The 25,333-nt window shown below is 35.5% G+C and overlaps 1 protein-coding gene across 1 annotated transcript; it reads right to left on the reverse strand.

Annotated features, from left to right (window-relative positions):
* Window positions 1–224: 224 nt before the first annotated feature.
* LOC147400281 (ubiquitin-conjugating enzyme E2 2-like) lies at window positions 225–24,873 on the reverse strand. Its single transcript, XM_086445916.1, has 5 exons — window positions 24,518–24,873; window positions 24,379–24,404; window positions 21,689–21,778; window positions 21,425–21,513; window positions 225–747 (listed from the first exon to the last, which is right to left on the reverse strand). Exons 1-5 carry the CDS (start codon window positions 24,640–24,642, stop codon window positions 619–621), a joined length of 459 nt encoding a protein of 152 aa, XP_086302042.1. The 5' UTR covers window positions 24,643–24,873; the 3' UTR covers window positions 225–618.
* Between the last annotated feature and the right edge of the window lie 460 nt (window positions 24,874–25,333).

Below are 25,333 nucleotides of genomic sequence, written 5' to 3' on the forward strand. Positions count from 1 at the left end.
CCCGATTAACTTCTAGAAAAGAAAATTTCCACAATCTCCTCCTCGTTTGTAATCGAAACGTTCCACCACATCATTTTGAAATCACGTAACTTTAAAAAATTTCGTTGGCATCAGTTTTTCTCATAATCCATGCATACTAGTGTACACACTAACCATAAAGAGGAATTAAACTCAAGTATCAAGTAAACACAAGCTCTTAAACAATCATGTCCACACAATAACCATAAACACAAGAACCATCCTCCATGGCATTACAGATAGTCGAAATTTTACATGAAAGAGCTATTCCCTGATTGTACCAGAGCTAGCTAAACCCACACTCTATGACATTACAGCTACCAAACACGCATTTTTATACAACCAACCCACCAATGGAACTTGTATGACAGAAGATAACATAGACCGAAATGGAGAACATAATCAGGATAAAATAGGAGGATCCCAAAGGAATACCAGACAAGCAGTCAGTCGGAACAACTTGAGATCAATGAAAGAAAAAAAAAATCCTCTAGAACATTGCGTGAATATCATGTAGATTAAAGTTTTTGCAAACACAAACACACTTCAAACCTAGCCCCATCACCAGAATTTTCGTCCATGAAAAAAAAGATTGGTAGTTTAATCAGCAGTCCAACTCTGCTCCACTATTTCACGCACTCTTCGGTTGTACTCCCGCTTATTCTCACTGAACATTCGAGCTGCCTCGGAATTTGCAGGGGAGTTTGGGTTGGGATCGCAAAGCAGTGACTGAAAAGAAACATAAGCAGGAACACAAACATGCCTTGTTAGCAGTTGTAATTCCTAATAAAGATAAATTTATACATGCCATCAAGATGTGATATTAATTAGAGATATGTAAATAAATAATGGTTAATTTTGACGAGATTCGGTAATAAATAAAGAAAATAATAAACTGATAAGTTAAGGTTAATTTATTAGTGGAGACAAAAGACCACTATTTATACGACTAATGAGACCATACCTGACACTTGCTACAGAAAGATTAAACCAAAAACAGCCATCAAACCCCAGGCTATAAGTGCTATAACCCACATCCCAATTAAAAAAATCAATCTTCATAAGAAATCCCCTTTTAACTTCTTTAAGGATAGCAGACTAATGGAACAACGAAGCTTTGACCTTCTCAGTACAACAAAAAGAAGATTTCAAGAAATGATACAGCCAGGAAGGTAAAAGCTTGGGAAGTCCAACCTTGAATAATCTGGAAAAGCTCGGACATAATCCAATTAATAATGAAAGTCAACGAAAAAAACAGAAGAAAAGAGGAAAGGTTGAAAAGCTGTGGTGTAGTACTAGTAAACAAGGGGAGGCTATCATTCACTGAACATGGCTAACCTGCCTGGCATTCTCAGGGACTGGGCTAGGAATGGGTTTTCTAAAATGCAATTCAGGTTCAGTTTGGTAGAGTTATACTTTCTTTTGTAATTGATTAAGGGGTTTCTTCTGAAATCCCAAAGATGTTTAGTAGTGTTATATGCCATGAGCCTATTTATCCAATTTTTATTTCCATAAAAATCCTATGCTTGCTTAGCAAAATAAGGTTCAGGTTCTGTTCTACAACCTGAAACTAACTGGATTAGATGTTACAGCACCTATAGCTTATACAGATAAAACATGCTAAATATTAGCAATATATGTCATGTAAAATGTATACAATGTTTTTTTCTTTGTTTGTTTTGTTCAGTAGGTCTGTTTTTAATGAGAACAGTAACTCAGTGCTAGCGGGAATCAAACCCAGGTCTATGGTATCAACACACAAAGACTTTACCAACTAAGCTAGCTGTCCCTTGCAAATATTACTATTACCTGTCAGGGTTTCTCTTCTTTCTTTCTTTTATTAAGAAACAAAAACGAATTCTATTAATGTTTTAAGGGGGAAAAAAAAGAGAGGAATAGTCATCATTCAAATCCCTGTCTCAAAAATTAGGGTTGGGTTTAAGACTCCCAATTGTTTTTGAAATAGTTTCTGCTAAGACTCCCAATTGTTAGCCCTCCTGGACTGCGAGATCTGTGAAAACCCTATCAACCTTCCTATTCTAAGAGTACATTCCAAACACATGCTTATTTGTGCCCAGAATAATTGGTGGCATTATTTGGAAAGAATGATAATAATAAATAATTATTATTACTATTGTTATGCATATTAAACTTGGTTATTAGGATCTAGTGTGTTTCATATACAGCTTGGTGCTTCCTTGCTAGGTTTTTAGATGGGAGTCTTGCCAACAACGTATTTGGGGCTTCCTTTGGGTATGGATTACTCTAGTAAGGAAATTTGGGAGCCAGTCCTTGAAAGGATGAGAAGGAAACTTAGCTCTTGGAAAGCCAAACTTTTATCCAAAGGGGGGAAAATAACTCTCATTAAAAGTGTCTTGGCGAATATTCCCATTTATACATTTTCGCTGTTCTCCTTGCCCAAAAACATGGAAGTGCAATTAGATAAAATTTGTCGGGATTTCTTATGGAATGGGAAAGAGGGAGCAAGAAAACATCATTGGGTGAGTTGAAAAAAGTTTATTTGCCTAAGAAGAATGGGGGTTTGGGTTTTCGAAATTTAGGATATATGAATTCAGCTTTGTTGGGGAAGTGGCTTTGGAGATTTGTGGAGGAGGAAGAGAGTCTGTGGAGGAGAGTAATTGTGGATAAATACAGGGTGAATGATAACAGATGGGAAAGTGATCCGGTTAAAAGGGCGGCGGGGAGTGGGGTGTGGAAACATATCCTCAAAAGAAGTCCGATTCTTAAGAAAAAGATGAAGTGCAAGGTGGGGAGGGGGAGTAAGGTGAGGTTTTGGGAGGATTGGTGGTGTGGGAATGGTCCCCTTACGGATCTTTTTGTGTTGTCTTTGAGAAGGAATCATTTCATCTCGAGTCTAAGGAGTTTTGCAAATGGGGTGGCGAATTGGGATTTTGGGTTTAGAAAATCATTTAATGATTGGGAAATGGATAGTCTTAGAAGGTTAATTTCTTTGTTGGAGAGCAATGGCATGGAGAGTTCTTTGGAAGATAAGAGAGTGGGGGGAGGGACTGCGGATGGGAAATTTACGGTGAAGTCTCTGTACAATTGTATTGCTCCTACGATAGTGATGTTTTTTCTTTACATGTTTGTTTGGGGCGGCAAGATTCCTCTAAAGATTTCGACGTTTCTTTGGATGGCTGCTTTAGGGAGGCTACCTACAATGGACCAATTGATTAGAAGGGGCTTTATTTAAGCAAATCAATGTTGTATGTGTAGATCGCAAGCAAAAACGGTGGATCATTTACTCATACATTACCAAGTAGCTCCTCACATTTGGTCGCATTTCTTATCGTTGTTTGGTATTGTAGGTTGTTTTCCAAGTTCCTTCAAGTTGGTTTTAGAATCTTGGCTTTTGTGGGGTGGAGCTTTCTCGTCGTCGAAAAGGATTCTTTGGTATTTAGCCCCTTCGACGATTTGTTGGGGGATTTGGAAACATCGTAATCAAAGCATCTTTGAGAAGAAAGAGGCAACGTTGGAAGGTTTAATTCTTGCGATTTTGGGGCTCTTATTCTAGTGGAGTAAACTTTATAAGGAGTTTAAGGGGATTTTCTTTGAAGATTTTGTTGTGAGATGGGATAGGATCTGTTCATTGTCGTGAGCCTCTTTTGTTTGGTTTTGGTGTAATGTTTCTTATTTCTAGTTTCCTTTCTTTGTTTTGAGTTGGTCCACTCGACCCCCCTTGTTTTTCTTTCAATCAATAAATTTCTCTTTACTGATAAAAAAAAATAAAAAATACAGCTTGGTGCAGTAGGATTTGATGACCTTAAACATTTACCTTGCCTATTTGGGGGCAGGCAGAGTAGCAAGTGCAATCCAAATTGGAATTTAAGTGCTCCAAGCCGCACATTGTAGGGAAACTACATATTTGATGAACTTTGACAGAACAATTCACCAAGCATGTGAACGGAATCATAGTTGTGGTTAAAAATTGAACTCTCATTGAGTGTAACAAAGACAATACATTATCTAAGAATTTTCTATGTCGGACACCATGTTGAATTCCTGTCAGACACATTGACAATTTTTCAAACAACTCTTGATTTATTCAAGTATTTTGTTTATGTTTTGAATTGAACTTTCATTGATTGTAACAAAGTCAGTACATTATCTAAGAATTTCCGTGTCAAACACAAAGTCCTATTCAAAATCAGACACATTGACACACTTCTTTGAACACCTCTTGATTATTCAAGTATTTCACTCCAGCTATTACTTGTATAGTGTTCATATGATTTTAATGTATGTCAGCTTATCAAATATATTCTATTTCTATCTATATTGTATACAACATCAACTAAAGTACTTTAAAAATACCTCTCGACATAGAATGAACTATACAGGCATCTTAGTCTTTTAGGTTTTGGTGGTCCATGTGTCTTAACTCTTCAAATCATGCTGGAAATTGACAAGCATGTTTGTGACAGAACTCGTTATTTTTTACTTAGTTTGCTAGGTATAAGGTGGCAATCTTAGAGAAAAAGTAAACAAGGATCTGAATTAAACAGCCTGATAATGGGTACCATGACAATAATGACTTCATGAACCTATTGCATTACACTGCCAAAAGTCCTTTTGTTCCTCTTTCTATTGCTTGATCTCATAATTAAAGAATTCGATATATAGCTTGCAACATGAGGGAGGCCTAGGTAAATTACACGAAACAACCTAACTCATTAATCAAGGACATTTGCAAGGGAATCTAGTTGTGTTAGCTTATCAAGACGTTGAATGAACCTGCGATTTTAAATCTTTTTTTCTTTTTATTCGTGTAGATGCAAAAATTTGTACTACCTAGAGATCAGTTCTTCAAGCTTGAGATCTTCACTCCTAAGCTCCTACGCATGTCTACAACACAACTTCTCCAAACGCTTAGATTAGGTGAGTAGGAAAATTGGTAAAGTAACAGTACAGGGGATCTAAAAGCATACATTTTTGTGTCTATGCCAATGTATTTATAGAGAAAACCCCAACATCTACCTAGATCGATTGCCAATTCAATCTTTATCAATTTTAATAGGTGAATCTTGATTAGAAATGTATATAATCAAGATCCTTTCCTTACACAATTCTTTTTTTAGGGATCTTTACTTATCAAATATTCTAACTACTATTGTTGACCATGCTCAATCCTTGATTTTTTAGGAATTTAGTCTGATCACATTAATTTGCTACATGATTTGACCCTCCCACCCCCCAAAATAATTGTGCCTCGACCTCACAGTTTGAGACTATAACCAAGATATTGTGCTTGCCTAGTAACTAAGACTCAGTTAAGTTGTCTCAAACGGTTGGGATTTACTCGGACTCAAAGGAAGCCGCATCGGTGGCAATAGACTTCTTCAACCTTTGAAGGGAGGTTGATCGGTGGAAGCGTCGGTGGCAATGGCATTACCTAGCATAGGGAATAGAGTTGTTGAGTTGGAACGAGGCCTTTCTTGGACCTCTACATTCGAGTTTGAATCCCAGATGGTGTTGGACACATGGATTGGAGTAGAAACACACTGTCAAATGGATTCTCGAACTTGTCTCTTAGTTGTTGGAAGGTGTTGAAGGGAGTTGTCTTGGGGGGAGCACATCGTACTGCTTCCACCTCTTTCTCTTTCTCCTTCTGCTCCATGTGTCTGGGAGGAAGATGAAAGAAAGTCAATAACTCAGCCATATACTTTTTAGTTGGAGAGAATGTACGTGATGATGACCTAGTTAGGGACACGCTTGTCCTTGGACAGGTCTGCTGAAAAGAAGAATAAATCAGCTAAGGATAATGCTCAAGGGGATTAAAAGTACAAATCTCAAAAAACGAGAAAACTCTCACTAACACAATTGAAGGTGTTGAAAGTGAGGGGGCACTTCAACCCTAGTTATATACTCCCACCAACCAGTCAGCTTGATCGGATAGAGGAACCAGTCCTTATCTAAGTCAGGGAGTGAAAACAAGGGATCTTTCTCATTCATCTTGGTTAAATAAAAATACCCCAACCTATTGGGGCACTTTCTCAGGGTAAATTGGGCTTGATATCAAGCAGTCCTAGTTGTTGACCTTCATTGAGCTGATTGTTCATCTGCTCGATAGTTCAAATGAGTTGGTAATAGTTACCGCTCATATGGCCTTACGATCATTCTATAAAAATTAAGAATTCTCGAGTCAACCGAGCTCACGAAACTCAGAGTCCGACCTTATATTGCCCCCAATGCACCACGGTGGTGCCTGAGGGAAAATCTTTGGAGAATGGGCGTTTTACGTCAATGAAATAGGTACCCACATTCTCAAGAATCCATAGGCATCCCTAACCTCTGGCATAAAAGGGAAACTAGGGACATGAGATTTCCCATTTGCCATAGAATCCCAGGTTTATTAATGGCCCAAAAAGAAGAGGAAAGAAAGATAATAAACCCTAACCTTGAAAGGTCTTTCGCGTGGTAGAGAACTTGAAACATGAAGAAAACTCCTTATGGCACTGGAGTAGCACAAATAAAGGGGGTAAAGCTTGGATTAGAGAAAAAGAAGGAAGGAAATGGGCAAGATTCACGGGACCATGGAAGAAAATGGATAAAGGAAGGAGTGAGAGAGAAATTGCAAACTTAAAGGGAAAATGAGAAAGAGAGAGAGGGGTTTTTATAGGCAATGCAACCTCGAAATTCGCATTGGATCAATGGTCAAAAGCAAAATGGGAACAAAAACAATAATGGCATGTAACCGTCCTAATGTTAGTGCACGAGATGAGACGACAAACAAAAGATGTGCAGAATGACCTATACGATGGGGCCACGTGGTGGAGGAAATAAATGCACTGGCATTGGAAATGATGAAAGATAGACCTTGGAGTCGATGGCTTGAAAATCAAGATAATCATAGTTGGCACGCTTTCGAAGATGAAATGGTCAGATGACGTGTGGCAAAAGCATTAATGACATAAAACCTCGGAACTTGAATAAACATCCACGAGGTACATGGTCCAATAGTAAGAGGGTACGTGTCAACTAGTGCCATTTTTTTAGTTCTCGAGGGCTAATACAAAAGTCCAAACCCCTGAGAGGAGGTCTTTTGGAGGAAATTTTCCATAAGGCACTATAAGATAACATGTGGCACCTAGGGATCTGAGTAAATCTCAACCGTCCAAGCCAACTTATCCTAGTCTAGGGATCTGAGTAAATCTCAACCGTCCAAGCCAACTTATCCTAGTCTAAGCTACTAGGTAAGCACGACAATTTGGTTACAATCCAAACTATAAGCTCAAGACACATTTAATCAGGGGTGTAATGGGTCAAACTATGTAGCAAAGTAACATGATCAACATAATCCCTAAAAATCAGGGATTGGGCATTGTCCAAAGTTCTTATAATCTTTGATAAGGAAAGATCCCAAAAAAGAAGTACTGAACAAGGGATCTTGATCAGGTACGTACTTAATCATGATCCACTTAGTAAAATAGAAAAGAATCAAATTGGCAATCGGATTTAGGTAAATTCCAGAATTTTCTCTATAAATGCATAGGAATAGACGCAGAAAGGTATGCTTTTGAACCTCTTGTATAAGTACTATGCTAATTTTTCTGCTTACCTGACTCAAGCATTGAAGAGGATGTATTGCAAGCACACCTAGGAGCTTCGGAGTTTAAGATCTCAAGATTGAAGACGGATCTCGAGGTGATGCAAGTTTTTGCATCTACAATCGGTAAACATATTTTTACCTTTTATGAGTTCAGTAACTAGGTGTTGATGGGATTTGAGCCACTTAGAGACTTTTACCAACTAAACTAGCTAGCACCTACGATTTTAAATCTTGCTTATTATATGAGTAGAAACCGAAAGGGGACAATTAACTTCATATTTTTTTTTGCGAAAGGGATTCACAACACATATGCCTTACACTTCAGAAAATGGTTCCGTATTGTTCACAAGGTAAATTTATTTGTGTAATCTATTATTATTGTTTCTTCATGTGTGTATTAGGGTAAGGAAGGGGGAGACTCTTTCTTCCCTCCTATTCCAGCCTCTTTCCTTTTTATTTAAGTAAATAACTTTGGTCCAATTATTGATGGAAAGAAAAAAATTTAGACAAGCTCAAAATAACGATCACTTCCACTAGCTGTTTTTAAGCTTATTGAGTGATATTATGAACACAATATGCCAATTAGAGCTAGGTTGTAACTCTTGTCAAGTTATTGTGATTTCCATCAATTAGGACCGGTAGGAAACCTTGATTATTAACTAAATCACCTCACTTATTCCAAGTTCTTACAATAAGCACATAAGTTTGCATTATCTTTTGATTTGTAGCATCAAAACTACTGGCAATGATCTAAATATACCTATTGTTTGAATCGACCCGATCCGGAAAAACATGAAAAATCAGACTTTCATATTGGATTCAAATTGAAATCTTATATCCAATACGATTTCGAATGTATCCCAATCCGCTCTGAAATATATTTTCGTAATATTCTAGTATTCATTATATATATGAAAACACGTTTTGGCCTTTAGGTTTCCCTCCAATCCCATGCTACCCACCTAGTACCCTAGGTCTTTCTAACTTGTCACGCCCCAAGTATGCGGTTCAAACTATCATCCGAGTTTTGGCTAGATGATGGGCCTATATCTTGGTTTCTCCGTCCTCTCGTAGTATTCTGAGCATGACAAAAAGATAAGGTTAAATATTGTAGAGGTGATACTATTTATCAACGAAGCGCAAACTCTATTTTGGTATATTTAGTTTGTTCACACACAATTTTCTTAAAGATTTAAATCATACCCACCTTGTTAAAACTAATAGAAGAGTTGTTGTAAGACTTTACAACTTACTTCCCATTCTTTCTATACACTACCTCTAATCCTAACTCCCAATGTGGAAGATTTTGTTTTTAGACTCCTAAGACTAAACATGCTTATGTCTCATATAAACCTAATGCTACACTCTGATACCACATTGTCACGCCCCAAAAACTCAACTCGAATCCCCATGATTCTCAAGTTGAATCCAGAAGCATGATATATAACTCATATCATGATAATCAATATATAGACGTAAACGACAAATAAATAACTATACGTCATACCTGATTATTGTCCAACAAAACATATATGTATCCTCAAACATCAGCACACTTGACATATATACATAAAATAGTAACGACATAATACTATGTTCATAGTTACATAAGAAAACAACAACAGAAAACTTAAACCTAACTCTAATTCCAGACTCATTAGTAGTACCTATGCTCCTCTCCTGGAAGTTTGGACTGGTCATCTATGAATCCCTGTGCTGAGCGTCCTCAGAAGAATCACTTAAACTAGATGCTTGAAATTTGTAATGTCGTAGAGGTGAATAACATGGGAATTATCTAGTAGAGGAATCTTACAATTCTAAATAATAGCACCCTACATGCAGTTTAAACATTCTAAGAATTCGTAAATCATACATGTTTGATATTAAACCCATAATTGAACATCGATATTATAAAACCTATAAGGAAATTGAAATACAACTAAAAAATCTAAAGAACAACTGATCATAATATAACATCAAATAATAGAGTACTATAATAGAGAGTTGAGGGTCACGACTGATGTAAACATCCCAGTCAAGATACAATTATTTCAATACGTCACCTGTGTGAACCCCATCGTTAGTTCTTGATTATATGGCCAGCTTTTGCCTCAATTTGGGTAATTGTTTTTCGGCTCAAATTGACCTTTGACTAAGGCCTTAAGAAACAGACAAAATCAAGTAGTTTCTTGACTACTTAAGACTATTAATGATCATTAACTAGCCATCTTCATCTATACCAATCTGACATTTTGTGATGTTGTGTTCTTATGTATCGCATAATACATAAAAACTCAAATAACGCAATTGTTATCCTAAAATAACGCAATTGTTATCCTAAAATAACACATTGTTTTGGAAATGTCACAACACGTTATTCTTTATAGGTTTTCACAATCTCTTTAATAAATCACTAAAATACTACATATAGGTATTTGTTTTCTTTTTAAAATATATTGAAAGTAAAATATACACGTGTCTTAAATACCCAGTCCACTCTTAAATGGACAACCTCATCTATCGTTCGTGCCTTACTCGACATAAGCCGAAGCATTTCTCTCATTCGTGTCTTATACAGTCTATATGATTGAAACATCACCTACTCTTCGTGTCTTACACGACAATTAGTCTAAGCATCTTGCCTTTTCTCTCTTCTATGTCTTATACGGCATATACCAAAGCATCTCCATTAATTGGGTATTTGAAAAACATGACAATCAATTGAGAACTCATTCTCATATTTTATTTAGATAAAATATTTTCTTATCCAATTTTTTAATTAGAAACAATTCTTGAAAATCTATAACCCAAAAAATTAAAGTGAATTGTATACTAGTTTAATTCATTCAAAATCATGCATATCTTTAAATTTATGCACCTCATTTTATCATATATAAAGTAGGTTAAAAAAAAAAACAGCAAGGTCTAATTCAAAATAATTTAAGTACTTGTATTTTTAACTACTAGAACATATATAAAATAGGAATAAAATATGTGAATTGTATGTAAAAACAGCAATTTATATAGTTGTTGTATTTTCCTTTTTGATAAGTACAAAATTTATAAATTTTATGTATAAACAGCAACTTGTATAGTTGTATTTTCCTTTTATAACATGTACAAAATACATATAAAACATGTATAAAGTACGTACAAAGCAATAAATGTTTTGATCATTCAATCTAGCATATATAAGCGTAAAAATAATGTGAGTCATACAAAAACAGCAATTTTGTAATTATGTCATAAGATAAACAACTTATAATTATGTAATAATTTTAATAAATACAAAACACATGAATAAAACATGTAGGAAAGACATGTATAAATATCCTCCTAAATAGTTATTCATCTTACTATATCTATAAGCATACATGTTGTGTAAATATTATGCAAAAAATAGCAACTTTCATAATTGCTGTATTTTATTTTTAGCATGTATAAATTACGTATAAAATATGTATATAATAACTATAAGTATGTAATAAACTCTTTTTAAACAAAACAACAACTATTAATATGCATTAAGCTCATAAAAAAACGGTATAAGTATATATAAAACATGTCCATGCTGTTAAAAATAATTACAAAACAATTTTGTTTTAAAATTACCAAATCATAAATGTTTTAGATTACAAAAAAAATTATATTTTACAACTACAAAATTAGAAATATTTTTCTTAAATATTACTAAGACTATCATAAGGAAAATATAAGGGCCTACATCCTTATTCTTCTCTTTTCCTTTCCTTCTTCCTTTCTTTCAATGTGTGAAAAAGTTAGAATATAAATCAGCTAAAACACAATTATAGATATTACCAAAAATTTTAATTCTATTAGAATTCTTTATGCAAAATTCTATTTCTATTAGAATTTTTTAAGCAAAATTGACTTTGGTTAGTTTGACTTAGTTAAAACCAATTGACCAAAGCTTGACCAAGTCGTCTTCACTAGAGTCAACAATGGTTGACTCGATCAACTTTAGTTGAGTTGGTCTATATATATCTGTTACAGCATAAACCAAACACTCGAACAGTAGCATTGGCTGCTATGATTGGAGCTGTGATATTAGCTATGGCGTTAGGTGAATCAGTCACAATAGAGGGAATTGTGCTATAATTGATGCTGTTACTTAGGCTACTGCTATTCATAGTTTATTGTAAACTTCTACGATAGAGGATCTGAAAGAGAAGAAGGGAGGATTGAGATTGTAAATGTGTGATTTTCGATTCTGAAGATCACCTCTACGAGAGTTTGGAGTCACCACCATTTTGTTTTTGTAAAAGGGTGTGAATGGTCACTCGGAATGTATTTTTAGTAAAAATGTCGTTTTGACGTTTAGTGACTCTCGTACGAATAAAACACCGATCCACCTAAGATCTAGATAAATGGTTCGATTAGAGAAAGGGGAAGGTGTTAAGTACCCCTTTCTCTCCACCAATTGGTGGTAACCTTAAAGGTAACTTAGTCATTTTGAAATAAATAAAATAAAAGAGTTGATTAGTTGACAACTTGTGCCCTAAGAAGGGATTTACTATCGGCTCGAATTATAAAGGTCATCTCATTGAATGAAGTGATCCTTATAACATCTAGCCTTGGGAATAACATACGTGTATTATTTTTTGGAAAAGTGTTGGCTAATGGTCCCGGGTCCATTCTCATGGGTTAAGAAGAACCTAAATACTAATTGCCTCAAAAGGAGTTGAAGGGTTTAAAATGTTTTCTTTTAAAGATAGTTATAACCCATATACTTTCAACCGAACCAAAGTCCGATCTACCGGAGATAGGGAAGGGGGAGCTTCACATCTTAAGGGTTTTTCTAAAAAAAAAAATTAAAGAAGTGAGATGGGAGGTAGAAGAGGGAAACGGAGAGGGGAGAGAAAGGGGGGTTATGTATCCTCAACCCTACCTTGAGGCCCTGCCTTTTTCTTTTCTTTTCTTCCCTCTTCTTCTATTCTTTTCCTTCTTTGAGTCCTTAGTGAATTATGAGGATGTTTTGTTAAAGTGAAAAAATCATTAGAGAGGATAAGAGTTAAATAGAAGAAAGTTGAGGGATTTTTTTAAGACTTAAACTTAGTGATGGTCCCCTTTTTTAGGAGGTGAGGGGAGGGATTTATAGGTTTTGAAGGTTGCTTTAGAGGGTAGGATGGGGTGAAAAGGTGGAAAAGTAGATAATGACATGAGGTTTGAGAATGAGGGGTGTGAAATTTAGAGTTGAGATGGGGTATTTGTGGAATAGGAGGTAAATGGATAGTTTTTTATCCAAATGGATTGGATCCCCCCCAACCCATTTGGGTTGAGTGTTTGGTTAGGTGAAATGATGCAGTACTTGGCTGAAAGAATGGGATTGAGTTTAAGTAGGATGAGGAGGGTGGTGTTTGATTAAGAGAATGGGTTGTCTAAAGACTTAGGTGATTAGGTTTTGAGAGGGTGAAGAGGATGGTGACAAGTGTCCAAAAGGTGTGGAGATGGAGTGGTTAGGTGAGTTGATTGGGAGGAATAGGTGTAGGGATGGCTTGTGAGAATAAGTTTAAAGTGAATGATGAGGGAAATGTATGGGTTGTGATGTGGGTTGGTAGTTTTGTTAGAGAAAGGTGATGGGTTAAGTTTATGACATGAAGTGTGAGGTGGTTGTCTTGTTGGAGAAAAGTAATGTGTTAGGTTGGGGTAGAGTGATTTTTGGGAGGTGGGTTGTAGTGAGGACAAATGTCCCATTTGATGATTGGTTAATATGGATAATGGTTTGTGGATGTGGGATTTGATATGTTGAGCTTAGAATTTTAGGGTGTTGGGATTGGTCAGGGTTTGTTTTAGGATGGATTTTTGAAGGTGAGTTTTAGAGTTTGGGTTGTATGTAGTTAGGGTTAAGCTAAGTTGAGGGAGGTGAGAAATGAGTTTTTTGGGGAATGGAGGGTTGGTGGGCTTGAAGTAGGCTTAGGGTAATTTCGGATCCGAGAGTGGAGCAGTGAAAGATAGGGAAGGTGGGGGATATGTAAAGTCTCATTGTGGGTCCATTGGACCTTTAGGGTCTTGAGAGCTTTCGAATTGATCAAAATGCCACGTTTCAACAATTTGGCTTTTTAGGCTCTTTAGCGAATTTTATTGGAAATATCGATTTTTTTTGTCCTTTCGATTGGAGACCCGTTCAAATTAGGGTGTCTATAGCTGCCCTTTTTTGCAGGAGTTGCGTGCAAAAAATAGATTAAACCCCTATTTGTACGGGTTAGAAAATTTTGTTAAAATACGACTTGAAAATACCGAGTAGATCGATGACTTTTGTCGAAAATGGCTACCCAAGCACGGGGTTTAACAAGGTTTTGCCTTATTGATTCCTTGATCTTGTGGCACGGAACTTGTTTGAGATCTCGGATTTGGTGTAAATTTTAATAGTTTTGAAATTCAGATTTTTTTTATCGTGTTTTGACAAATCGAAATTGAACGCATCTTGAAAGGATTTTTTTTTTTTTTTTTTTTTTTTTTTTTTTTTGAACTTCTTAGGAGCTTAGTTCTCATGTGAAAGAATTCAAGCTAGTTTCCATATGATTTCTGAGATTTTGGGATGCGAGGCAATTGTTACAGTATCCTGGGTTCCACATGGTTTCCAAAAAAAGAGGGACTAAGACAAGTCAAAAAACCCCCAAATTTTTAAAAGATTATGGTCCGTGTTCCAAGTAAGAACAGATTTGTTAAGACTCCATCCGTGCTCATAGCACAAATAAGTCAATTAAGCCTTTATTCGTTCTTTGATAATGGACAGGTCATTTTTATGTTTATCTGTGTTTGGACCACGGACCAGTACGATTTCTTCTTCTTCAAAGCCTGTTACAGATCTGGTTGTACCCTAACATCCGGATTTTCACGATTTTTACTCCCCTTTTTCATATTTTGAACAGATTTTGCTCTCCTTTTTCCCAAGACTTCTTCCCAAGCTCCATGGAGGTACTTCCTACTCTTCCTAACTTAAAAAGGTATGGCATTGTCGATACTTTCTTGCGTAGCTAGATAGAGGGTATGGATAAGAATAAAAAGGTCCAATGGGGTTTGAACAAGTAGGGGTTCACACTTTATTTGCCTAAGGTCCCATTGCAATGGGGCTTGATCATGGCCATGTTGACATGTTGGGTTCCCGAACTCAACCTTTTTCGCTTTGGGAAACACAAAACGACTCCCACCATTGAGGAGTTTAAGTTATTATTGGGCCTTGAAATATGTCAGGTGCGGTGGTTGTTCTGCCTTTGCACAAAGGTTATTGTGGTGAGGCCCCCGACTTTTTGGGAATAAACCGTAAGTTTTTTAGGATTCCAGATGGCGGGCCGGTTTTGAAGACGATGTCTAAATATTTATTGATTGAACATCTTTCGGATCCCTCAAGGCCGTTGGTTCACTTTGATGGTGGTGAGTCAACTCTTGTTTCTGGGTGACGGAGACATCATGAATCTCTCTCTCATTCATGTGATTCATCAAGTTCGGGAGGGACGTCGATTGGCCCCCATGTCTTTGAGTGAGATGTTCCAATCTCTCACGGCGTGTTCGTCCAGTCATAAACAGATTTTTCAAGGATGTGCTCCACTCTTACAGGTAAATTCCAAACTTAGCGTAAATTTACAACTTATATTTACTAAGTTTCAAGAGTTTAGAATGCTTCTCTTTTGTAGTTTGGTTCATGGATCATGTGGCTTCAACTGAAGTCGTTAATCGTTCGTTTTACGTTAATGCTAATCTTATACTTATGATATCGAGGCAAGTTCCCCCCTGGTCTCAAGTGGCAAAGAGGAATGGCATGCTTTTGTTTGCAACCTTGGTGACGACGCAATGAGATGGGTTGGTGCGTTCCAGCCCCGAGAGTCTCCCGTGATTGCATTTGACAGGGCCCGTTTCCTTGTCTTGATTGGTCTCGACTCACTACGAACCATTTCGGATTCTTCGGCAATTTGGCTATAATTATGGTGTGCTTATTCCTGAGAATTTTAGCAAGTTGACTGGTCCTTTATCCACCGTACTTTTGAGTTGACTCGTGAAGGAATGAGGTCGAGTTGTGTTTTAACAAAATTTTCTACAAAAGTCATCGGTCCACTTGGTGTTTTCAAGTCGTATTTTAACAAAATTTTCTACCCCATACAAATAGGGGTTTAGTCTATTCTTTGCACGCAACTCCTGCAAAGAAAACCAACTATAGATACCCCAATTTGAACGAGTCCCCCAATCGAAAGGACCCAAAAAAATCGACATTTCCAATAAAATTCACCAACAGGCTTAAAAAGCCTAAATCATCGGGTAGAGTGATTTTTAGGAGATGGGTTATAGTGAGGACAAGTGTCCCATTTGATGATTGGTTGATATGGATTATGATTGTGAATATGGACTTTGATATGTTGGGCTTAGAATTTTAGGTTGTTAGGATTGGTTAGGGTTTATTTTAGGATGGGCTTTCGAAGGTACGTGAGTTTTAGGGTTTGGGTTGTATAAAGTTAGGGTTAGGCTAAGTTGGGTGGGGTGAGAGAAATGAGTTTTCATGAAAAATGGAGGGTTGGTGGGCTTGAAGTGGGTTTGGGGTAGTTTTGGATCCGAGAGTGGAGCGGTGAAAGATGGGGAAGGTTGGGGGATATGTAAACTCTCATTGTGGGTCCATTAGATCTTTAGGGTCTTAGGAGCTTTTGAATTGATCACCCATGATTTTTCTCCAACAAGACCACCACCCACACTCCATGTCATAAACCTAACTCATCACCTTTCTCTACAAAACTACCAACTTACATCACAACCCATACATTTCCCTCATCATTTACTTTAAACTCATTCTCACAAGCCATCCCTACACCCCTTTCTCCCAAATCAACTCACATAAACACTCCATCTCCACACCTTTTGAACACTTGTCACCATCCCCTTCACCCTTTCAAAACCTAATCACCTAAATCCTTACACAACACATTATCTTAACCAAACACCACCCCTCATCATCCCACCTAACACTTAATCCCATCTTTCAACCAAACACCGCATCATTTCGCATCACCAAACACTCAACCCAAATGGGTTGAAGGGGATCCAATCCATTTGGATAAAAAACTATCTATTTACCTCCCATTCCACAAATACCCTCATTTCAGTTCTAAATTTTACACCCCTCACTCTCAAATCTCATATCATTCTCTACTTTTTCACCCCATCCTACCCTCAAAAGCAACCTTCAAAACCTATAAATACCTCCCCTCACCTCCTAAGAGGACCAATACCAAGTCTAAGTCTTTAAAAAATCCCTCAACTCTCTTCTACTCAACTTTTATCCTCTCTAATGATTTTCACTTTAACAAAACATCTTCATAATTCACTAAGGACTCAAAGAAGGAAAAAAATAGAAGAGGTAAAAAAAAAAAAAAAAGACAAGGCCTCAAGGTAATAACCCCCCTCTCTCTCCCCTTTCCATTTCCCTCTTTTACCTCCCATCTCACCTCTTTAATTTTTCTTTTAGAAAAATCCCAAAAATGCGATGTTTTCCCTCCCCTATTTCCGGTAGATCGGATTTCGGTTCGATTGAAAGTATATGGGTTGTAATCATCATTAAAAGAAAATCATTTTAAACCCTTCAACTCGTTTTGAGGCAATCGGTATTTGGATCCTTCACAACCCAAGAGAATGGACTCGCAACCATTAGCCAAAACTTTTCCAAAAAAAATTACATGTATTATTCCAAGGCTAGATGTTATAAAGATCACCTCATTTAATGAGATGACCTCTATAATTCAAGCCGATAGTAAATCCCTTCTTAGGGTACAAGTTGTCAACTAATCAACTCTTTTATTTTATTTATTTCAAAATGACCAAGTTACTTTTAAGGTTACCACCATTTGATGGAAAGAAATGAGTGTTTAACACCTTCCCGTTTCTCTAATAGAACCACTTACCTATATCTTAGGTGAATCGGTGTTTTATCTGTACGAGAGTCACTAAACGGTAAAACGACATTTTTCATAAAAATACATTCCGGGTGACCATTCCTTTTTACAAAAAAGAATGGTGGCAACTCCAAACCCTTGTAGAGGTGATCTTCGGAATCGAAAATCACACATCTACAATCTCAATCCTCCATTCTTCTCTTTCAGATCCTCTATCGTAAAATTTACAATAAACTATAAATAACAGTAGCCTAAGTAATAACATCAATTATAGCATAATTCCCTTTATTGTGATTGATTCACCTAATGTCATTGCTAATATCACAGCTCCAATCATAACAGTCAATGCTACTGTTCGAGTGTTTGACTTATGTTGTAATGGATATAAATAGACCAAGTCAACTAAGGTTGATTGAGTCAACCATTGTCAACTCCAGTCAAACCGACCTGGTCAAGCTTTGACAACTAGTTTTGACTAAGTCAAACTAACCAAAGTCTATTTTGCTTAGAAAATTCTAATAGAATTAGAATTTTTGATAATATCTATAATTGTGCTTTAACTAATTTATATTTCAACTTCTTCACATATTAAAAGAAAGAAGGAAGAGAACAGAAAGAAGAAAGAGAAAGTAAAGAAGGAAAGAAAAATAGAAAAATAAGGAAGTAGGCCCTTATAATTTCTTTATGATAGTCTTAGTAATATTTAAGAAAAATATTTTTGAATTCGTAATTGTAAAACATAATTTGTTTTGTAGCTCTAAAACATTTCTGATTTAGTAATTTTAAAACAAAACTATTTTATAATTATGAGCTTAAAACGTACTCATAATTGTTTTTTTATTTAAAAAGAATTTATTACATGCTTATAGTTACTATATACATATTTTATACATGCTAAAAATAAAATACAACTATGAAAGTTGTTTTTGCATAATATTTACACAATGTAGTAAAATGAATAACTAGTTAGGAGGATGTTTATACATGTCTTTCCTTCATGTTTTATTCATGTGTTTTGTATTTATGAAAATTATTATATAATTATAAGTTGTTTCTCTTATGACATAATTACAAAATTGTTGTTTTTGTATGACTATCAAGTTATTTTTATACTTATGTATGCTACATTGAATGACCAAAATGTTTGTTGTTTTGTATGTGCTTTATACATGTTTTATATGTATTTTGTATATGTTATAAAAGGAAAATATAACAACTATACAAATTGTTGTTTTTACATACAATTTATAAATTTTGTACTTATAAAAAAAAAAATACAACAACTATATAAGTTGTTGTTTTTACATACAATTCACATATTTTATTCCTATTTTATATATGTTCTAGTACTTAAAAATACAAGTACTTAGTTTATTTTGAATTAGACCTTGCTGTTTTTTTTTTCTTTTTACCTACTTTATATATGATAAAATGAGGTGCATAAATTTAAAGATATGCATGATTTTTAATGAATTAAAGTAGTGGACAATTCACTTTAATCTTTTTTGTTATAGATTTTCAAGAATTGTTTCTAATTAAAAAGTTGGGTAAGAAAAATATTTTATCTAAATAAAATATGAGAATGAGTTCTCAATTGATTGTCGTGTTTTTCAAGTACATAGTTAGTGAGATGCTTTAGCGTATGCCGTATAAGACACGAAAGAAAGAAGAGGAAAGATGCTTCAACTAATTGTTTTGTAAAACACGAAGAGTAGGTGATGTTTCAATCATATAGACTGTATAAGACACGAATGAGAGAAATGCGTCGGCTTATGTTGAGTAAGGCACGAACGAGAGATGCTTCGATTAATTGCTGTGTAAGACACGAAAGAAAAAAAAAAGATGAGGTTGTACATTTAAGAGTGAACTTGGTATTTAAGACACGTATATGTTTTACTTTTAATATATTTTATAAAGAAAACAAATATCTTTATGTAGTATTTTAGTTATTTATTAAAGAGATTGTGAAAACCTATAAAGAATAACGTGTTATGACATTTCCGAAACGATGTGTTATTTTAGGATAATAGTTGCGTTGTTTGAGTTCTTATATATTATGCAATGCATAAGAACATAACATCACAACAGAAATCCGAGAATTTTCTTTAATAGAAAACAAGATATAGATAGTTGTATAATTGATAGAGATTATCGAGGATCACATGCACGCCAGATTGGCATAGATGAAGATGACTAGTTAATGATCATTAATAGTCTAGAGTAGTCAAGAAATAATGACCTACTTGATTTAGCCCATTTCTTAAGACCTTGGTCAACGGTCAACCTGGGTAGAAAAACAGTTACCCAAATTGTGACAGAGACTGGCTATAGAATCAGGAACTAACAGTGGGGTTCCACACGGTTGACGTATTGAAATAATCATCTCTTGACTGAGATAATCACATCAGTTGTAACCCTCAACTCTCTATTATAGTACTCAATTATTTGATGTTATATTATGAACAATTATTTTTTTATATTTTTAATTGTGTTTCAATTTCCTACTAGATTTTTTAATATCGATGTTCAATTATGGGCTTAATATCAAACATGCATAATTTACGAATTCCTAGAATGTTTAAACTGCATGTAGAGTGTTATTATTTAGAATTGTAAGATTCCCCTACTGGATAACTCCTATATTACTCATCCCTACGACATCACAAATTTCAAGTACACCTAGTTTAAGTGATCATTTTGAAAAGGCTCAGTATCAGGGATTCATAGATAACCAATCCAAACTTCCAAGAGAAAAGCATGGGTACTTCTAATGAGTCTTAAACTAGAGTTAGGTTTAAGTCTTCCGCTGTCATTTTCTAATGCCGTTATTGTTTTATGTATATATATCAAGTGTGTTGATGTTTGAGGATACATATATGTTTTGTTGGAAAATGATCAGGTATGACATATAGTTATTTATTTGTCACTTACGTCTATATATTGATTATCATGATATAAGTTATATATCATGCTTCTGGATTCAACTTGGGAATCATGGGAATTCGGGTTGAGTTTTTGGGGCGTGACATAACTTCTCCTCCAAGCTTCTCTATTGTCCTTTACTCTTTCCTCCCGTGCACGCCACCACCAACACGCCAGAAAAGAAGCAAACAGCCGATCGATCAACTCAATTTCTCTCTCTCTAAATTAATAATTCAAGCGAGAGACATAGTCGAAGTTAGATGACACTATGACTATGCCATAGAACCATACTTGGGTGTATGTACAGTAACGAGGATTTAGATGTTCATGGTTTTGTTGATTTATTTTTGAGAATTTGATGGCTTAGTTTGTGAGGAGTTCAATGCTAACAACTGTAAATATTTATTTGTGACCTATCAGATGTTACAAGTGGTGTTTAGTACTGAGTATCCATGAAATAAATAAGGATGAAAACCTCAACCACAATGAATCCACCTGTATGCAGTTCAGAAGAACAACCTAAAAGCCAGTCATTTTAGTACCACACCAATGGAAAGTTTGTTAAATTGGTAAGACCCCCCTAACTACTTTAGATTACATAACTCTTGACCTTCATTCAATGTTTCTAACTAGCACCCATGTGTTCGGATCGGTTTCGGATTAAGCATGAAATCAAATGGATCGGATTTGGTAATCCGATCGGATCGGGGACATGGTTAAAAAAGTTCAGATTGGTATTGGGGTGGTATTGATCTGGTACCGAACCGATCCATTGTCAGTCCTAATCCAAACTCTCTTTAATACTCAAAACAAGGGAGAGTACCTCAATTTCTTTTACTAATCTAAGATGTCTAACAGGGAAATTCGCTAATGAGTCCTCACAATGATTTTACAGAAATTCTTGCTCATAACTTATTCATTCAAAAAACCATGAGAGCAAGGTCTTGAAAGTTCAGAAGTTAACTAAGAATATTGGTTTCTTCTCTAACCAATCTAAAAAAAATACAAGAAATCACACCTGAATAGAAGTCAATATGGCTGCAACATCATAAATGGGACTCCACTGATTCTGTAAAATATCCAAGCATATGCTCCCATCTGCATAGACTGGTAAAATTTACAAATGCAATGTTAGGTATTTCAGTGAAACAACATTCCTAAAATTTTAATGCATCATTGAAAATTAAATATCTAAATGGAGCAATGTCATGTAATGGTTTATCATACGTTTAGACAAGGAAAACAAATGATATAAAACTTGTGATCTGAGATGTTAACATACTGTTTGGATGAAACATCCGTGAGACGAACCGAACTGTTGGAGGCTTATTAGGGTACTCCTCCGAGCACTGCAGTGTCAGTTTAAAAGTACCTGGGAAGCTCAAAGAAGATTTAGGTGCTAAAAAACATGAATTTGAAATAAGGATATCGCAAATAAAGAAGGTATCGACCATATAAGTACAAAAACTAAAATTAACAATATTGATGAAATAATGTATAGAAGACCAACCCATATATTATGAGGTTTACTCTTCAAATTTTGATACACCATGCAATTCAATCCTTAACATAGTAAGACAGTTCTTTGTTTCTTGGGTTGGTCACCTCGACCCCCTTGTTTCTCTTTTTTCAATAAACTTATCTTTATCGATCCAAAAAAAACATAGTAAGACAGTTAAAATTCACCAATTGACAACGGATAAGAACTTTATTTTGAAGAAGAAAAAAAGGAGAGAAAAGAAGAAAATTTTTACTTCAGAATTACTCGCAGTACATGAACAGGTTGCGCCACAAAAAATTTACAGATGAAATACATAAATTTGCAAGCTCTCATACACCTCTGTCTACAATCTATACTAGAGAACATAAAGAACTGAGAAGAAATATGGTGCACATACACTCAAAACAATGGAACTCTAAGAATAGAATACAAAACATCCATATTTGAAAATTAATATCTGATAAAAAAAAATATGAGAATGGGCAAAGGGGAAATTACAAAAATCAACACCCCGCAATGGAAACCCCTCCAAACCATTTAGGAAGGTAAGTGCAGTGACAAAAGAGAAGTCTAAGACCCATGCTAAGAAAGGAAGAAGAAATCAGAAAGGGTACAGAAAAATACTGACTTAACAAAGCCCTTCTATCCTGTAAGTAAACAAACAAAACCCACTCTACAAAGAAAACAACAATTCAACCGCATTGTGGAAAATAGTTTTCACTTCTAAAACCAGTGTTTGAGTGAGGCAAAGGCAAATATCGCGGAAAAAAATGACAAGATTTGCGTCAACTAGCGGCAAATCTTTTCTTGACCCCTCACCCTGGGAAAATGATTTTCCATAGGGTAGTTAAAAAAAAGAACCCTATACAAGTTAAAACTCTACTACGTATTCACTTCTCTTCCATCTAGACTTATCTTCTTCACCTAAAACTTCTCTCTCTCTCTCTCTCTCTCTCTCTCTCTCTCTCTCTCTCTCTCTCTCTCTCTCTCTCTCTCTCTCTCTCTCCTGATATTTTGATCCTACACATAAAACACTGTAAGTTCTCTCTCTCAAATCTTTTGTTCAAATACAGTTTTTGTCATTCTCATAGCCTTCTTTACATGTGATAAAACTTTTGCTGCATCATTTTCAACCCCCCAATTGTTCATATAGCCATTAATTTGATAGTTTACAACACAATACACCACATCAAATAAGATCTGAACAATCTGATAGATCGGAACATTTTATGGATTTTTGCCTGATTATGGGGTCTAAATGAGTAGAAAAGTCTGAATTTCAGCCCTAAACTTATGTGCACAGCTCTGCATCACAAAGGAATAGGACCGAATCTATCTTTTGAAGAGTTTCTCGTTAGCCGTCCCTTTTCAAAACCTTGGATCAAGCCCATTTTTTTTTAATTTTATTATTATTATTATTAGGATGGGTCTTGAATTCACCTAGAAATGCTTGAATCAAATGGTCATAAAATACCAATCAGGTTGACTTTGATGTGTAGCTTCACATAAGGGAGGGCCAAGGATTTACACATTTCTCACGAATCGTGGATTGTTTCTTAGAAAGTTCATCAAAATGAGATGTTCTTCTCCACTCAATATATCTGTTTCTGTATCATAGACAAACAACCAAGAATTCACAACAACAAAAATCGTGTATTTTTCTATATTGCTCAAGCAACAAAAAATATTTTTCCACGTGATTTTCCTTGAAGTGCTCAAACAATGGAAAAGGTTTTGCCATTTACATCATTTACCTGACAAATGATTTTCCAGTCTAATATTTTCCTTGCAGTCAAACACACCCTAAAAGGAAAAATCACCGGGCTCATAGGGAATGAACTCTATGAGACCTAATCTCCCGTTTTCTTCAGTAACTCAGTGGTATAGCAGCCAGTGCTAACAAATTGGTTGCAGGTTCTAGTCCTCGTTGGGGAATTTTTTTTTTTTTTTTTTTTTTTATTTATGGGTTAGCTGGACTTGAACCCATGACCTCAAATTTTCTATGCAATGTGTCAAACCATCTGAGCTACGGGTCTAAGCCCTCATTGGGGAAATTTGATTCATGACTTCGTTCTTTTTGGGGGGCCTGGATCTATAAATAAACACTCAACTTGATTGGTGACTTCTTGTCATTAGAATTTAAATTAGATCTGATTCATTCTGAACTCCCAATACTGAAATCTTTTCAGAGTTTTTCTTAATCTGCAAACAAACAATTCAAAATAACTCGACTTCTTCCGAACTGGTCCGATTCAGAACCATAACTGATAGCCCACTTCAAATAAGAAAAATTCAATAACATTCACAAACCTTAAAAATCCCAAAGCTAATTATAATCAACAATCATTAACAGAAAATACCCAGAAACCATTTCTAATTTTCCAACACACAAAATTAAGTACCAATTATTTATAGAAAAATGAATGAAAAAGAAAATTAAATCAAAGAGATAAAAATTGAAATCCACTCACCTCCATCCCAAGGGGTATCATCAGGTCTGCAAATCAAAAAAATAAAAATAAAACATTTTTCGACACCCAATTAAAGATAATAAATTATCTTATAAAAGATAAGATCTTTAAAAAAAAAATAAAAAGGGATAAAAATTACCCAAAAATCACAGCGTTCCACAGCATGATATTGTTGTCCTGCGGAGCTCCACTGATCCCCGCGGGTGGATCTTGTTGTAATCTCTTGAAATCCCTCATCAGCCTCTTTCTCGCCGGCGTCGACATCGCTTCCTCCTCGCCGGTCAATTAGTTCTTTTCCGACGATTTCTCTATGTAATTCCAGCTAAAAGTTAGGGTTCCAACACAGAAAATAATCGATTTCAATTGTGTTTCTTCTTCTCTCAAATGGAGAGAGAGATAGAGAGAGAGATTTGGAAAATCTAAAGAGACCCACAAGTGGGGGGAGAGAGAGTCTTCTTTCCCTTACGTGGTTTTTGCTTTTCTGCCAAAAAATCCCAATTGGCCAAAGGTCACATTTTGAGATCAGTTTTCTAGGGAGAAGCTGTCATTGTTAAAAACTTTTCTTAATTATCTTTTAATAAACTACTACTAGTTATGAATCTTGGACATGGTGATGTTGATCTCAAGGAAGGAAGATCAATGGTCAGAACCTTAGGTAAAACCACAAACTTAAATCATTTCTTTGAGATGCAATTGCCAGTCCCCCTCATTAGAGTCGAATGGTTGGAGGTGGGTCACTATTTGGGCTTATTTATTCATGGATGGGTTAGGTCTTAGGTAGGTCCGTTGATTATGCAAGCAAATTAGGAAATAATTTTAGCATGTGACACTGAGTAAGGCTAGCTTGAATAACTTTGTAAAATTTCAAATCTTACTAAGGGTCATTAGGCTCACATGGATTAGCAACACCACAACCCTCTATATTTCATGGAAAAACTCATATTAAAAATATCTT

The sequence above is a fragment of the Akebia trifoliata genome, chromosome 6, assembly GCF_017979445.1.
Source record: "Akebia trifoliata isolate Shusen 1 chromosome 6, ASM1797944v1, whole genome shotgun sequence".
Classification (NCBI taxonomy): Eukaryota; Viridiplantae; Streptophyta; class Magnoliopsida; order Ranunculales; family Lardizabalaceae; genus Akebia; species Akebia trifoliata.

Excerpts from the sequence above, each read along its gene's own strand:
- LOC147400281 (XM_086445916.1), bottom strand. The coding sequence starts at position 24,642 with ATGTCGACGCCGGCGAGAAAGAGGCTGATGAGGGATTTCAAGAGATTA. Across the intron at positions 21,514-21,688 it reads ACGGATGTTTCATCCAAACA|TCTATGCAGATGGGAGCATA; the intron begins GTATGTTAACAT and ends AAATTTTACCAG. Across the intron at positions 748-21,424 it reads CCATATTGACTTCTATTCAG|TCACTGCTTTGCGATCCCAA; the intron begins GTGTGATTTCTT and ends GTTTCTTTTCAG.